This window comes from Antedon mediterranea, chromosome 3 (genome assembly GCF_964355755.1).
Source record: "Antedon mediterranea chromosome 3, ecAntMedi1.1, whole genome shotgun sequence".
Taxonomy (NCBI): domain Eukaryota; kingdom Metazoa; phylum Echinodermata; class Crinoidea; order Comatulida; family Antedonidae; genus Antedon; species Antedon mediterranea.
This window is the reverse complement of record NC_092672.1, coordinates 5422987-5436953: the sequence shown is the minus strand read 5'-3', so window position 1 is coordinate 5436953 and position 13967 is coordinate 5422987. Positions and strand designations below refer to the sequence as shown.

Genomic DNA, 13967 nt, shown 5'->3' with positions numbered 1-13967 from the left:
AGTAATTTGGTCCTTAGAAAAAAATCCTGACATGTGACGGGACTTAAACCCAGGACCCTTAGAGTGGTAGCCAAGCATCATAACCACCAAGCCACAACTCCACTCCACATGAGACAAGAAAGGTAAAATTAGATCAGGTACATGCTAATTAATTATTTAAAATGTTCTTTTAACTACAGTATGATGCTTATTTAAAATCTGGACCAGATTTCTATATCTCTCATATCTTTATTTGCCTAGAACTCTTCTGAAGGTGGTTGTAGCATAACAACTGAAACATTGAGACTCACAACTATACTTTATACACATGGGGTACCACAAATTAAATTATACTAGTGTTAATTCAGAAATACAGTAATTATATTAAGACTTATGTCCACACAGCAATCTTTTCTTTAGTTAAATTGTGGTCTATCGGAGTTACACTGCGGTTTACTGTAGCTTGTTCGGTGTTCAAATGCCAAAAAATTACATCTGTTATTCCTATTACTTGTCTAATGTTACATTCTGAAACCTATCAAAGTTACTGTTTAATATTTTATTTCATATTGCGTAATAATGCACTGTACTATGAATATGGTTAAATGTCGGGTACAGCAATAATTTGTTTACACAGTGTAAACAAGTTGTGTATGAATAATTACACTGCATGTGTAATATTGATTGATCAGTTTAAATTCACAAGATATTTACAAAGACACAGTCAACATTGTCACTTTTCCACAAAATTACATTCAGAATACTCAAATTCACAGCGTAAAAAGGGATTTAGAAGCAAAGGTAGATGAAATGTGAAATGTCCTAGTGTAAATGGGCCTTTAGTCTGCGCCTTGCTCGAGTAAGAAGGGGCGTAACCTTAAACTTGTGTATCTGATTGGCCAAGTTGATGCATGGTCTACTTGCTTTTTGAGCTGTGATTTAACTAGAGTTAAATGTAGAGTATACAGGTGTAACTTTTGTTAAGGAATAAACTCATTGCTTGCTTTTTGAGCTGTGATTTAACTAGAGTTAAATGTAGAGTATACAGGTGTAACTTTTGTTAAGGAATAAACTCATTGCTTGCTTTTTGAGCTGTGATTTAACTAGATTTGAATGTAGAGTATACAGGTGTAACTTTTGTTAAGGAATAAACTCATTGCTTGCTTTTTGAGCTGTGATTTAACTAGATTTGAATGTAGAGTATACAGGTGTAACTTTTGTTAAGGAATAAACGTCTCTATTCAAAGAAATATCAAGTGCAGGCACTCAATAAAAAGAGTATATAAACCAAGATGACAATTTAGTCGATTGAATGTTTATATTTACCATTGCTGAAAATGTTAAACTGTATATACAATGCTAGGTGCTAGGTAAAAATTGTCTTGGTATAGAAAACAGTCGACTGTGCCAATAGAAAACTTTAAATTACATGCACAGTTGACTGTGTCATTAGTTCACAATAATATAAATAAAATATTAAAAAGATATCATTGATTTAGTAGAGTATTTTGTGCATGTATATGTATTTGTTTCTGAACACATTGGCTAAATAAAAATGCTCTTACAATGTCTCATAAGTGAATAACATTTCTTGAATTTGATTTCACTTAAGTGTGGCTGGATTGGTGAATACAATGCTCAAGCATTTTCATTCTAGATTTGTGGTTTATGATTGTAATTATGAGACGTACACAATATCCTAATTAGATTTCATTATGTATATCCTATTACACCAACTTAAATGATGACCACACCTTCAAAAACCACTGTTTCCTATGCTATAGTCAAAATGTCTGAACATTTAATGTCTATGTCACCCCTATGTTCCACCTTATCATCTCATACAATTTTATTTTAAATTGGCAATGAACAATTGAACAATAAAAGAAATTAATAATAATTTTCAATTGGTCATGGAGCTTATTGTAATAGAGAAAACCTGGAAATTAGCCATAATTTACCAAAGAAAGTACCTGGCCTTTACTTCAAACTAACAAATGCAAAAGTATCAACATTTCAAAGATATCAAAATCCATATATGTTTGAAAGCCTAAAGATAAACTTATTAATATAATTAATTAAACCCGACCAGAATTGATCCAATAACAAAATTATAATCAAATATTACCATACATAGAAAAAATCATTATTATGTCGTTAAAATCTTGAAAAAGCATGATTTACAAAAGGAAGGCCACACCTTTCCTGTAAACTTTTTACCTGAACGATAAATAAACCCACCGACGACGCCAGCCTCCTTTATCTATTTATAGTTAATGTGAGCTTCCTTTAAGTTAAGATATGCTGATATAGGCTAATTAATGTACCAAATAAATAACACAAACTACACGAGCATAAATTTGGAATTATGAATATTTAATTTTAAAATGATTTTCTCTCATGATACTGTTTAAAAGTAAATCTATCTGCATGCACCAAACAGGTATAAATGCTCATATAATTTTACACACAGTATATTCATCTGTAATAAGACAAAAACATAATTATATTATTCTTAGCTAATTATTCCTTTATTATCAACGACAGGATGCCGACATGTTACAAGACCCTACATCATATCAATCATATACTTGGCTTGCATTTTTAATTCTTCACTCAACTATGTGTTGGGTGTGTTAACCCTACAAAAGAATGTACAATAAATTAAATTTGAACTACCATATTTATTTTTTTTTTAAACCCCGCCATAGAACATCATTTTGAATAAACACCTCACCCCCTCGAATATTATTTATTTCCCCACCACATGCATTATACACAATATTGCATTATAACACATTTCTATTTGTAATAGAATTCTTTGAATGACATGATCTACAATTTTACCAAGCACTTTTACTGTATTTTCACTTCTCAATATTAATTATGTTGTATTTTAACATATGGGGTATTTATTTGATCATACACGTTACAACATTACACCCAAAAAAATAAACGCCTTCCCTGAATAATAGACGCCCCGGTCCGTTTAAAAAAACTTTAGTGAGTTAACCCTACAAGAATGTCTAACAAATTCAAATATTTGAATTAGTTTAAAAAGGTTCTTGCTAAAAAATTATAATACATCAATTATGAAACCTTTATACCTCAATACAAATAATTACACAGAGTGAATTGGATTCTATAAAACTAAAGCAAAGTGTCGTAAGCTGAAATGTCTTTAAGATCCCAATGGGAGAGCGAGTCTGATTTAATTTCCTACAATTCTACATACATCCTAGGTTTCACACGTAGAACTGTAGATCATGCACAACTTTGCAATATAATTTGCTTTGATTAAAGGGCAAGACTTAGACTTGCTCCAAGTCTGTATTTATTGTCTTTTTTTTAATGTCATTCCACACGTCGTTTTGAATTTTGCCTGAAACAAGTAATACACGTTGTATGAAACGCCATATGTGCAAAAATATTTATATTTTTACTAATATTAAGACAAAACTCCGTCTGGAGCTTAAACTAGGCAAGACTTTTCATTGATTATATGATGTACTGTATTGCTGGGTTTTAAGGCAGTTTGCTTTTTATTAAATGCCTTGCTATAGTCATTTTAACTCGTAAGTTTGGTGGTGGTATTCATGATTTATGATATCCTTTTTAGCCACCTAACATGTTTGGAAAAGACAGTCACAAATGAGGCATTCTTTAATATTAATATTTAGATGCAAGTATTCATGCTTGTGCAATTTATTACATTCTTTTATATTTAAGAAATATAGACCAAAAAAAATGTTTTATTCATACATATAATTACAACAGAAAATATTTTCTCTTTTAAATTTGTGACTTAAAAAACATTTTCAGTGGGGTCAAATAAAGTTCAAATGAAAGTTAAATTTTGCTAATACACTATGTTGATATTTTAAAATATATCAATACTAAAATATATTAAAATCTTTATAATTGTATGTCCATGATCAAAATCTTTGAAATTAACTTTGCATAAAATATTGTGCACAGTTTACTGTATATTGCAGTATTGTATTTTACATTTTAAAATGTTATGGCCAAGATATATAAATAAAAGTTATATATAATTGAATTTGTATAATATAATAAAATATATTGTGAACATTTGTCTCAAATGAATACTCATATTTTACAATTGCATACAATCTTTATACGATTTAACAAAAACCATGACCTATATTTACATGAATTTACCTTATGTGGTTGTCACATCACATCTACAAAAGTCCTGATGTGCTTTTGAACAAACAAACAAAAATGCTATATTTATAAAAAATTTAAAAAAGTTGTTACTATAGGGCTACCAGAGCCAAAGTTTACAAAAATATTCTTAAGTAAAGGCAGTACACAAATTTGCACTTATATATACTGATACTAATATACTGATAGTTACATTTTGGCACCATATTTTGGCAGTAGTGTATTGTATACAGTACAAAATGTAATGACAGTTTTCTTCGACAGAGGTTCATCCTTGACCTTTCATTTACGATTAGACTTTTTACTACTCGTTGTATTCATTTCAACCAACATGGTATCAGTGCCACAGAAATCAAGCTCTTGATGTTCTTGATGTCGACGATAGTAAAAGAGATTCGACAATCGAAAAGCCTGTTGACAAAAAATCAAACAAATGCTCAAAAATAAATAGGAATGCAAACAACAACTTTCCTCTTTGAAGTGTAGAAAACACCACCTTAGAAATTCAAATTAAGTTGTGAAAATTGAACTTCAATTGACGTTGGTGTAAAAATTAGACACCTGCATGTTATTATTATTCTATAAAACACTATCGTAACTCATAACTGATAAATACTTTTATTACAACTTTTTAATTTGTTGAATATTATTATAATTATATGCAAATATCAAATCCATAAAAAATATCGAAATTAAACAAAATAGAAAATATTACGTCAAAGAAGAACAAAACATAAATCAGGAGAGAATACGACTGTGCAAGGATACTATGCCTACCACTTATGAAAAAGACCAAAGTTTACAATGACATTTTTTTTATTGTTTAGTAATACTTACAACAAATACAGCATAAACAATTCCAATGAGAGCACCGACAAACACGTCGCCAAGATGATGTTTGTTGTCCAACATGCGACTAACACAGACATAGAAAGCAAGGTACAGCAGGCCAAGCTGTGTGAATGGTTTCAATAGGTAGGAGCCATTCCAACTCCATCTGCTCTCAAGGTATAACTGTAGCATAAAAGTAAAAACAAATAGAAATTATTTTTCAAAGGGCAACATTCGTGTAATTCACCCTCTCCTGCAAACAACATCCAGAAGGAAAACAATCTATGGGAATTCATCCCCATAGGAAACGCCCTATCAACTCCCCTGAAAATATAACCCTGTTCCTCCTCCGGCACCAATATAACTCCGGATATAGTTTTGTTCAAAAACTCATGTTTTGGAGTAATTACACAATTAGAAGTTAACGACACATTACTAAGCCCTGTCTACATGTGACAAAAAATGTGATGTGCCCATAATGATGTCATATCACTACCATGGGCACTTTTTATGTCAAACTAGTTAGATAGTGTAGACAGAGCTTTATAATTATAGTTTAAGATAAATTTTACAGGCAGTGATTGGGATGAAATATTTATATTTCAATTAAAGATTACAGTATATTTACCGTTGTATATAACATGAAGTACACTGCTAAGGCCGAGTGTCCTGACGGGAAAGACCTCCTGAAAAAAAAAAACCCAATACAATATATTTACTTATATATTCTAACGGCATTTTTTTAATTAGATATTTTTACAGTTACTTAATACAGTTATATAAATGTAATTACTGCAAAAAATAGTGAGAGTAAAACCATAACAAATCTGTTATAAAACTATAAACTGAAGTACAAACAGTTTTAGTAAGTAGTATACTATAAGTACAGCAAATGTTTCTGTGAAAGATTGTGTTCAGGAAGTGAGAGAAAATACTCCCATTTAATACCCTGGATGGGTTAAGTATTTTTTTACAAATTATTATTTAAAAAAAGTAGGCATAATGCAGACCTTGATGCTAATACTTCTTCAATAGGTCCAGTGCAGACATCCTCCTCAATATATGCTTGAATCGACCCATTTTTACAATCCACAAGAGTGAAATTTGCCTGGCAGACATCCAGAAAATTTGGCCTTAATCTTCCGACAATGTTCTTAGTGACGTCAAATGTGACCATCGTGAGGAACAGACCGAAAGCAAAGTGGATCCAGTATTTGGTAACTTCATAGAGTACGGGGTGGACCGGAATGGAGCAGCAACGGTTTACCGTGTCTGGCTGCAAGTATTGTATGCCTTGTTGCTTACGTTTGTTGTATGTAATGATTTCTGCAACGAGGACCTGAAGTGAAAGTCAATGAAACAAATTAAATTGTATTTGCATGCATTGCAAGTTTTAAATTTTTGATAAAAACAAATTGACATTTTAAAATTGTTCAACACGTTCCTACCCTTGTGAAACAAAGTATGAATAAAGACCAATTTACACAGACAAGCGGTAACCGTAAGCGGAAAACTGAGTAGCTTCCGTAATAAAATCTGTATCTGAAGTATCCTCAACAGAAACTGCTCGTCCGCTCCGCGTTGGGTAAATGGTCATTAAAGGAATAACATAGATTCTGTATTTTTGTGTAAATTGGCCTTGGTAATCAGGTTTGAAATATTAGTATTATTAGCAATGTTAAAGCCCCATTCCCTACGTTTTTTAGATCTAATTTAAGATCACAAACTATATTTAATGTAAAAATAATACTATATGGTCCTATTGCGATAACTTTTTTCGTCTTTAAACGGTTAAAAATGTGAAAAATAAATCGATTTTAATAATTATAGCGGCCCGCTATAAATCCCAAAATGCATTGCGCGCGGATTGATATTGTTGTTTTTCACCTGTAATTCGCCCACTTTTCGATCGATCGTGAAGCCAAAACAAATGGAAGACTCCTAACTTTTCAGCGAAAATACCGGGTTTTCCCCAATTTGTATCAACGGAGTCTGGCAAAAATAGAAAGACAATTAATGCAGCAACTATACAACGTCAGGCTAGGTATATAGCTAGCGTACGATGTTCGTACGTTACCGATGTTTACCAGCTAGGCCTACAAAACTAAGCCTAGCTAGGCTAGGCCTGAGACCGTCCACGAGAGGTCGATCGCCGCGAGCTACTTAGGTAGTGCATTGTTTCTCACTTTTTATCATAATTTACCATAAAACGTACATTTAAGACAAGGAATGACATGGTTTAATGTTTTTAAAGTGATATATATGTATTATTTTCCAAAAAACGTCCAAAATTGCAGGGAAGGGGTCTTTAAAATAAAAAAAATGTTTGTTAAATATATTTAATGATTTTTGTAAAATAATCAGAAAATTACTAATGAAGGTGGCAAGCAAATAATAATGTTAATAAATTTAAATTATAATATTGCCTATGTACATAACAATACTATTCATCATTTTATAATAATGCAAGTGTAAGGGACAAAGTCTGATGGCATAATCTGTCTGAATAACGATTTGGTCTGCCTGTTTAATTTATGCTGTAGTGTTTCACATACGTAAAATACAACTTCTAATTATTGATGCTGTGACTAAACAAGCGTTTGCAAAGGAAACAATCAATTTGACAGTTAGCGTTATGTACAAGGATCAGCAGAGAACTTCCCTTGTTGCATCAATGGGTTTTTTTTCCCCATATTTAATTAGGGTGATACATCCAGCAATTGCTCATCATTAGGGATCCTTAGATCTACAAGACAAACATACACAAGATGCTCTACATAAACAAAGTCTTATTACAAGTCTTGGGAGTGGAGTTGTAATTTTGTCCTTAGAAACAATCCTGACATGTGAACCCAGGACCCTTGGAGTGGTAGCCAAGCATCATAACCACCAATCCACAACTCAACTCCAAATCTTTAAAGAATAGTAAAGCTATGTCTACACTATCAAACTAGTTTGACAAAAAACATATGATGTGCCCAAATATGATAGTAATATGACCAAATATGACAGTGATATGATGTCATTGTGTCCATATATGGACACATCACATTTTTTCGACACCTAAAGTTTGATAGAGTAGACAGGCTTAAGAAGAAGCTCAGTTTACAGTATTGTGTAGTTTGCCAAATATGCAGTCTAAATAATTCTTTGCATTAAGTCTCCCACTCAAGGAGATTATCCACAAGACGGATGACAATGAACGTTATTAGTTTTGTACTAATGGAGTGCTCACTACCTCTATGATGCAGTATTTTAGCTTAAATCTCTTCATTTGGTAAATCATCCAACAACCCACTGAATATTTAGCTACTAATTTTCTACGATTTCACACCTCTCATGAATTATTAGTTGACTTGTAAAGTTGGCTAGTGATTTACTCATTAATTCTTAATTCGAGCATTTTGTAATTTTTTTTCGTCAAATGTAGTTTATTTAAATTCTTTAAGAAAATATTTCTACAATAAAGTATTAATCAGGATGTAGCCTAGGGGATATCAGTGGTTGTCAAAAAGTTAAAACCCAGAAATTTTACTGGACTTCATCCTCAAATTAATGTTGTATTTGAGCTGTCATTAATTCTTAGTGGTTAAAGTGCTTGCCTTCCAATCACAAGGTCCAAGGTTCAATCCTGACCTACAGTGGTGCTCACAACTCTTTTTAACTCCACTCCCAAAGCATCAAATAAGACTTAGTTTATAAGCACGATAAGTTATAAAATAGTACATGCCTGTAATTGGCAAGTTTATGCTCGCTGTTGGAATGGTATGAAAAAAAAAAAGAAACCATGGATGGCAAAACAAGGCTTACTTACAATTAAACAGTTCATAATGATTCCAACTCCATAAACCACTCCAATAGGTACAGTAGATGGTATGTATGGGTAGCTTATTGATTCATCATTACAATAGAATCCTTGAATGAATAACGGTAGATCCAATCCAGGCACACGGAACAAAATAGCAATAATTACAACTATGAATACAAAAAAAAAAAGATTACAGTACTCTAATTTGTGATGATATTGCAATAAGCCTAGTAGGCTATATATTTAGGCCTACATTACAACGGGAAACAATGCATTTAATGGCTGACAGCGGTGCCTGATTTGACAGTTTTTTACTTTTAAAACACAAATTAACTGGCTAATTTTATATTTATAATAAATTTATACATCAAAACATTTGTATTAAATTAATATCAAACAGTTTCTTGTCATTGTTGTTAAGTAAAATATTTTCTAAATACTGAGATATTTTCATAAACCTTGCTGGGCCATACTGACTCTAGAATAGAAGTATATAAAGTAGCTTTATAATGATAAATACTTTTTCTAGCCTAGGCTCTAGAGACTAGGGGCCTAGTAGTAGTACGCCTAGCCTAACTAGGAACTTAGCTGGGCCGGGCCTAGTCTTCTTCATACTTACTAGGCTAGCCTAGAGGCCTTACTAGGCTAGCCTAGAGGCCTAACTAGGCCTATAGCTACCGCACAATTATCAATAATCAAAACAAGTCCAAACGGTTAAAATAACTTACCAATAACAAATACTAAAAAATCTAAGCCTACGAAGATTTGACTGGCACAGCTTTTACAAGACGCCATCGTTGATACGAATTACAAAGACGAATGGAAGATCAAATTATCATTAGTAATCTTTTGGTAGTCAAAATCGAAAGTAAATTTTTCAAAAATTAAAAAAAATTAGTGTAGAATTTACAAATATTTACGCCCTCTATAGTCGAAAGTATGGAATTGCCAGACAGTAGTGCTTTTTGTGTATACTGTATATATAACGTTTCTGTCCGATAATTTTACAAAATACATTACTGAATATGTAGGTACTGTAATTTATAATCTTTTAATTGCAACATTATATAACATAATATAAAGTAAATAATACATACATATGTTCAATGTAAATCCATTTGGCAAAGTATAAATCCAATGGTATGTAAAGCAAAATAAATCCACAAGAAATATGGTGTACTGGTTTAATGGTCTCTACTCTGTGGCTGCTCAATTGCTACTGAGCAGAACAAAAGAACTATACAGTGTAAATACCGACTGCATGCAAATCATATGTAAATGAGATTCTTTGAATAATTGCATACTAATTAAAACAAAAACTAACTGCATGGACATTATTGCAGCCAGTACTGTAGACTTTAAATCTATAGTGGGAACCGACGACGCAATAGTGCTGCAAACATCACAGGTTTGATTTTATGTAGGTGGGGGCAAACACAATTATTAGAAGGGCATTTGCTTATGTTGCAACGCTAGTGGGAACCAAGTTTTAGAGACAAAGTGAAAGGACAGTTGGTACATCTTCCTTATTACAGAAGCATTTATATAACCTTTCTTATTTTCCAAGCAGATTATTTTTGTCCCTCACCACTCACCTAAACCATAATGGTAGTTTCCACCTTTATTTCGAGGTCTAACACAACTAGCTAAAGCACTTGACCTGTGACTTTTCATCAAGGCTAGCATATCTTTAAGGATTTCCACTACTGCAACCCAATCTTCTAACTGAGGATTGTTTGTCAGGATCTCTTCATCCTTCTGCCACACCAGAGTCGACATCATCATCTGGATCTATATCTGGTGGAGGTCTGACCTCTTGATCTTCATCATACTGTAAGGTCATGTCAATGTTCAGAAGTAGCTCCTCTATGGTTTCCTCAACGTTGTAGTTAAGAGGAGTGAACTTCACCAATGAATAGTCATCAATCTAAAAATTGAAAACAAATTTAGGAGATATTTTTTTCTTCATTCTAAAGCTGTCTACACTATCAAACTTTGTGACAAAAAAATGCGATGTGCCCATATACTGTATGGACTTGATGATGTCATATCACTACCATGTTTGGGCATATCACACTTTTACTTTTACACTTTACCCATGTTCTACTTTTTTCTCTGATATTTTAAAGGGTACGGAATTTAGTAGGCTATTGCTCCTTAAAAATTTATTTTTTCAGGCTAAAATGTCATTACCAGTGCAGCAATTGCCTGATTTAATTTCTCAAACTTCTTGTTGTTTGTGTGAAGATCGCCTATCAATGCATTTGTGTCTGGGTCAAGAAATCTATAACAAAAATAAAGGTTATGATAATGATATGAAATGATTGAATCAGTAGTGGAAAATGATGTTGGTTGATAATCATTCACTAGTTTTTATTTTTTTTATTTTATGTCTTTAGGCAAATGTTTTGGATTACAAATAGTAAATTAATCACTGTCAGATAGGTGTAATCCTGATACAGGGGCCATCCTGGTAACAAAAGAAAATATGCTTACTTACTTTTCAACTGACTGTTTATCTTTAGCACTAAGCAAGTCCATCTTTGTCATGACATTAATATGTGGAATCTCCAGGTTCACCATTGTGGATAAAGCAGACATTGTACCTATAGCAAAATTAAAATTATTAACTTGCTTTAAGCTCTTTCTAAACTATCAAACTTTATGTGACAAAAAAAATGTTATGTGTCCACATACTATTATATTTGGTATAATATCACTGCCATATATGGGCACATCACACTTTTTTGTCAAACTAGTTTAGACAGAGCTTAATGAAGGAATTTTTTTCTCTCAGTCTCGGGTAAAATACTATTTTTCTTTTTAATTGGAAAAGGACATTAAACATGTATAGAGACCTCGTATTTGCATACTTATTGTTTTTCTCTCTTTTGTGGCATTATTTTCTAATGTTTTTTATAATTAAAATTTGATCAACTTTATCAGTGGAGGCCTATAACATTTTAACATTTTGTAAATTCACTTTATATTACTTACTACATACTTGTTACTGTTTTTTTGTTGCATTCTTTGCAATAAAAGGATATAATTAATGATTGTATCTATTACAGTAAATTATATTAATTTTTTAACCAAAGTTGACAAAATGTTTTTCTTCAACACAACCGCATGTATCTGATTGGGACCTCCATTGCCTCAACAACCTATTTTATGCTGAAGCATTTTATGGACCTGATGCCTGCTTAATATTTGAATAAATAATACCTGTAAAAAGGCTTATCAAAGACTAACCAGAAAAGAATTTAGAAGTGTCAATCATGAACTGTGAGTCAATGAGGAACAGGCCACACAGCCTGAAATCCCAACCCTGCAGAAGCTCCACCAGTTGCCTCATAACAGGGATATGCGTGTATAATTCAATCTGGCCTAAAAATATAATGAAAATGAAAATAGAGATCAAATATGTTAAAATTGCCTCAATATAAGTTTATTTTTACGACATGTTTCGGGCATAGCCCATCATCATGTGAAGAGAATTGAACAAAGGATAACATTTATTATATTTAAAGTCACAAAATTACATAATAAAACAAATCAGCCAATCAAAGATGTTAACAAACACAAGGCATAGTTAAAAAGGCACGCCTCCAAAAGCTTTGGAGTACTAAGCAGAACTAAGCTTATAAAGCAGGAAATTTAAAACAAAGATGAAAATATGTATGTAAATATACAGTTAAATGTTATGTGATAAACAAATATTTAAAGAAACGTATATTACATTGAAGCACATAATAAACTTAAAGTAGCATCATGTTTATTATGAAAACAAATATGGTTAATACTGACTATAAGCATGTTATGATATACATTTATTTTAATTACTATAAAAACTCTAATTGTCAGAAAGGTACATGCACTGTATACAATATATTTATAACTGAGAATTCAAATAAATGAACTCACACAAGAAAAAAAAAGCATCATAGATGCTTTTAGCAAACAATGACAATCATTTGTCCTACCTGGACAATCGAAGATAAAGTAATCACCGTCCGTCTCTCCTATTTGTTCCTCTAACCAATCAAAATTCTTTGCAAAATATCTGAAAACAGATTTTGTTTTAATTGATAAATGAAATCAATTAATTAATTGAAAAAATATATTTGGATTAAATTCTCTTCAAAAAGAAAACACATTTTGATACTTACTCCATGCAAAACACAAGACCTCCATTTGGTCCAAGACTTAGTGTTGAATCTTGCATGACATCATCAACTTCAATCAACTCACGAATATCTATGAATAATAAGGCTTACATTTCTATTTATTAATAAAGGAACCATGGGTAGGCTTAGTCACCTACCCACCAAAGTTAGCGATAATTGGTCCATGAAGCCAACTTAGCGGGTAATTTAACTAAGCCAGAGCTCACCCATAAAAATGATACAAACCTGCTAGTACAGGATAACTAAAATACTCTGCTGCGGGATCAAGATTTATGATAAAGGCTGTCCTCTTACTGTTCTCAAAGTGTTGATGCATACGACTGCAATAGGTAGACTACAAAAAAAGGAACAAAATGGTTTAAATAATAGTAACGATCATGTGTCGGTTTGGTAGACTACTTGATAACAAAAGTAAAGTATAAAGAAAAACACACACATCATGTAAAGGACAGTACAATTTCAGTCAAGCTTCAGTGATTTCTTGCATTTCTTACCTTTCCACTACCAGCCGGACCCATGACGATCTGAGCATAACGTGGCATTTTCCAACAAATACCTACAAAATATAAAATTACAAATATTCCCTTAAAAACGAAATTAAAAGAATCTGGTTTACGTAATCAACAGATAAAAAGAATTTGGATAGAAACGGATTGTATACAATAGTAATAAGGACGAAACGACTTTATTCGAAATTCGAAGGTCCAGCACCTGTATTAACTCCTGTAAAGTCCGTAGGTACACTGGCCAAGTTTGGTCGGCCTAGAATAGGATGCTGTTGGTAGGTTTTTCCGTAGTTAATACTCAAATTAAAACATTTTTATTTGAAGATAACATTATAAACTCTTAATTTTATTTAGTAGCATAACAATTTTTAAAATACATACCTTTATAAAACTTATTTGTTGGATCTTCTGTCGACTACTACTAAACTTGATCACACGTTTTTTATTTATAAATTTTACTTTGTCGTT

General features: G+C 32.0%; 2 protein-coding genes across 2 annotated transcripts; both read right to left on the bottom strand.

The window, feature by feature from the left end:
• Positions 1-3816: 3816 nt before the first annotated feature.
• LOC140043437 (phospholipid phosphatase 1-like) lies at positions 3817-9674 on the bottom strand. The gene is made up of 6 exons (XM_072087948.1): positions 9535-9674; positions 8813-8973; positions 6009-6337; positions 5627-5684; positions 5005-5181; positions 3817-4578 (listed from the first exon to the last, which is right to left on the bottom strand). Exons 1-6 carry the CDS (start codon positions 9599-9601, stop codon positions 4450-4452), a joined length of 921 nt encoding a protein of 306 aa, XP_071944049.1. The 5' UTR covers positions 9602-9674; the 3' UTR covers positions 3817-4449.
• Positions 9675-10011: 337 nt separating this feature from the next.
• LOC140043435 (GPN-loop GTPase 3-like) lies at positions 10012-13952 on the bottom strand. The gene is made up of 9 exons (XM_072087947.1): positions 13881-13952; positions 13488-13549; positions 13219-13327; positions 12976-13063; positions 12790-12869; positions 12059-12193; positions 11307-11412; positions 11000-11090; positions 10012-10733 (listed from the first exon to the last, which is right to left on the bottom strand). The coding sequence occupies exons 2-9, from the start codon at positions 13533-13535 to the stop codon at positions 10557-10559; spliced, it is 834 nt and encodes a 277-aa protein (XP_071944048.1). The 5' UTR covers positions 13536-13549; positions 13881-13952; the 3' UTR covers positions 10012-10556.
• Positions 13953-13967: the final 15 nt, after the last annotated feature.

Bases quoted from the DNA above. Each gene is read 5' to 3' on its own strand.
- LOC140043437 (XM_072087948.1), bottom strand. From the start codon at position 9,601: ATGGCGTCTTGTAAAAGCTGTGCCAGTCAAATCTTCGTAGGCTTAGAT. The intron at 5,685-6,008 runs GTCTGCATTATG...TTTTTTTTTCAG, and splicing joins GAAGAAGTATTAGCATCAAG to GAGGTCTTTCCCGTCAGGAC. The intron at 5,182-5,626 runs GTAAATATACTG...TTTATGCTACAG, and splicing joins ACTTCATGTTATATACAACG to TTATACCTTGAGAGCAGATG.
- LOC140043435 (XM_072087947.1), bottom strand. From the start codon at position 13,535: ATGCCACGTTATGCTCAGATCGTCATGGGTCCGGCTGGTAGTGGAAAG. The intron at 12,870-12,975 runs GTAAGTATCAAA...ATCTGTTTTCAG, and splicing joins GGTCTTGTGTTTTGCATGGA to ATATTTTGCAAAGAATTTTG. The intron at 12,194-12,789 runs GTAGGACAAATG...TTATATTTTTAG, and splicing joins CTTTATCTTCGATTGTCCAG to GCCAGATTGAATTATACACG.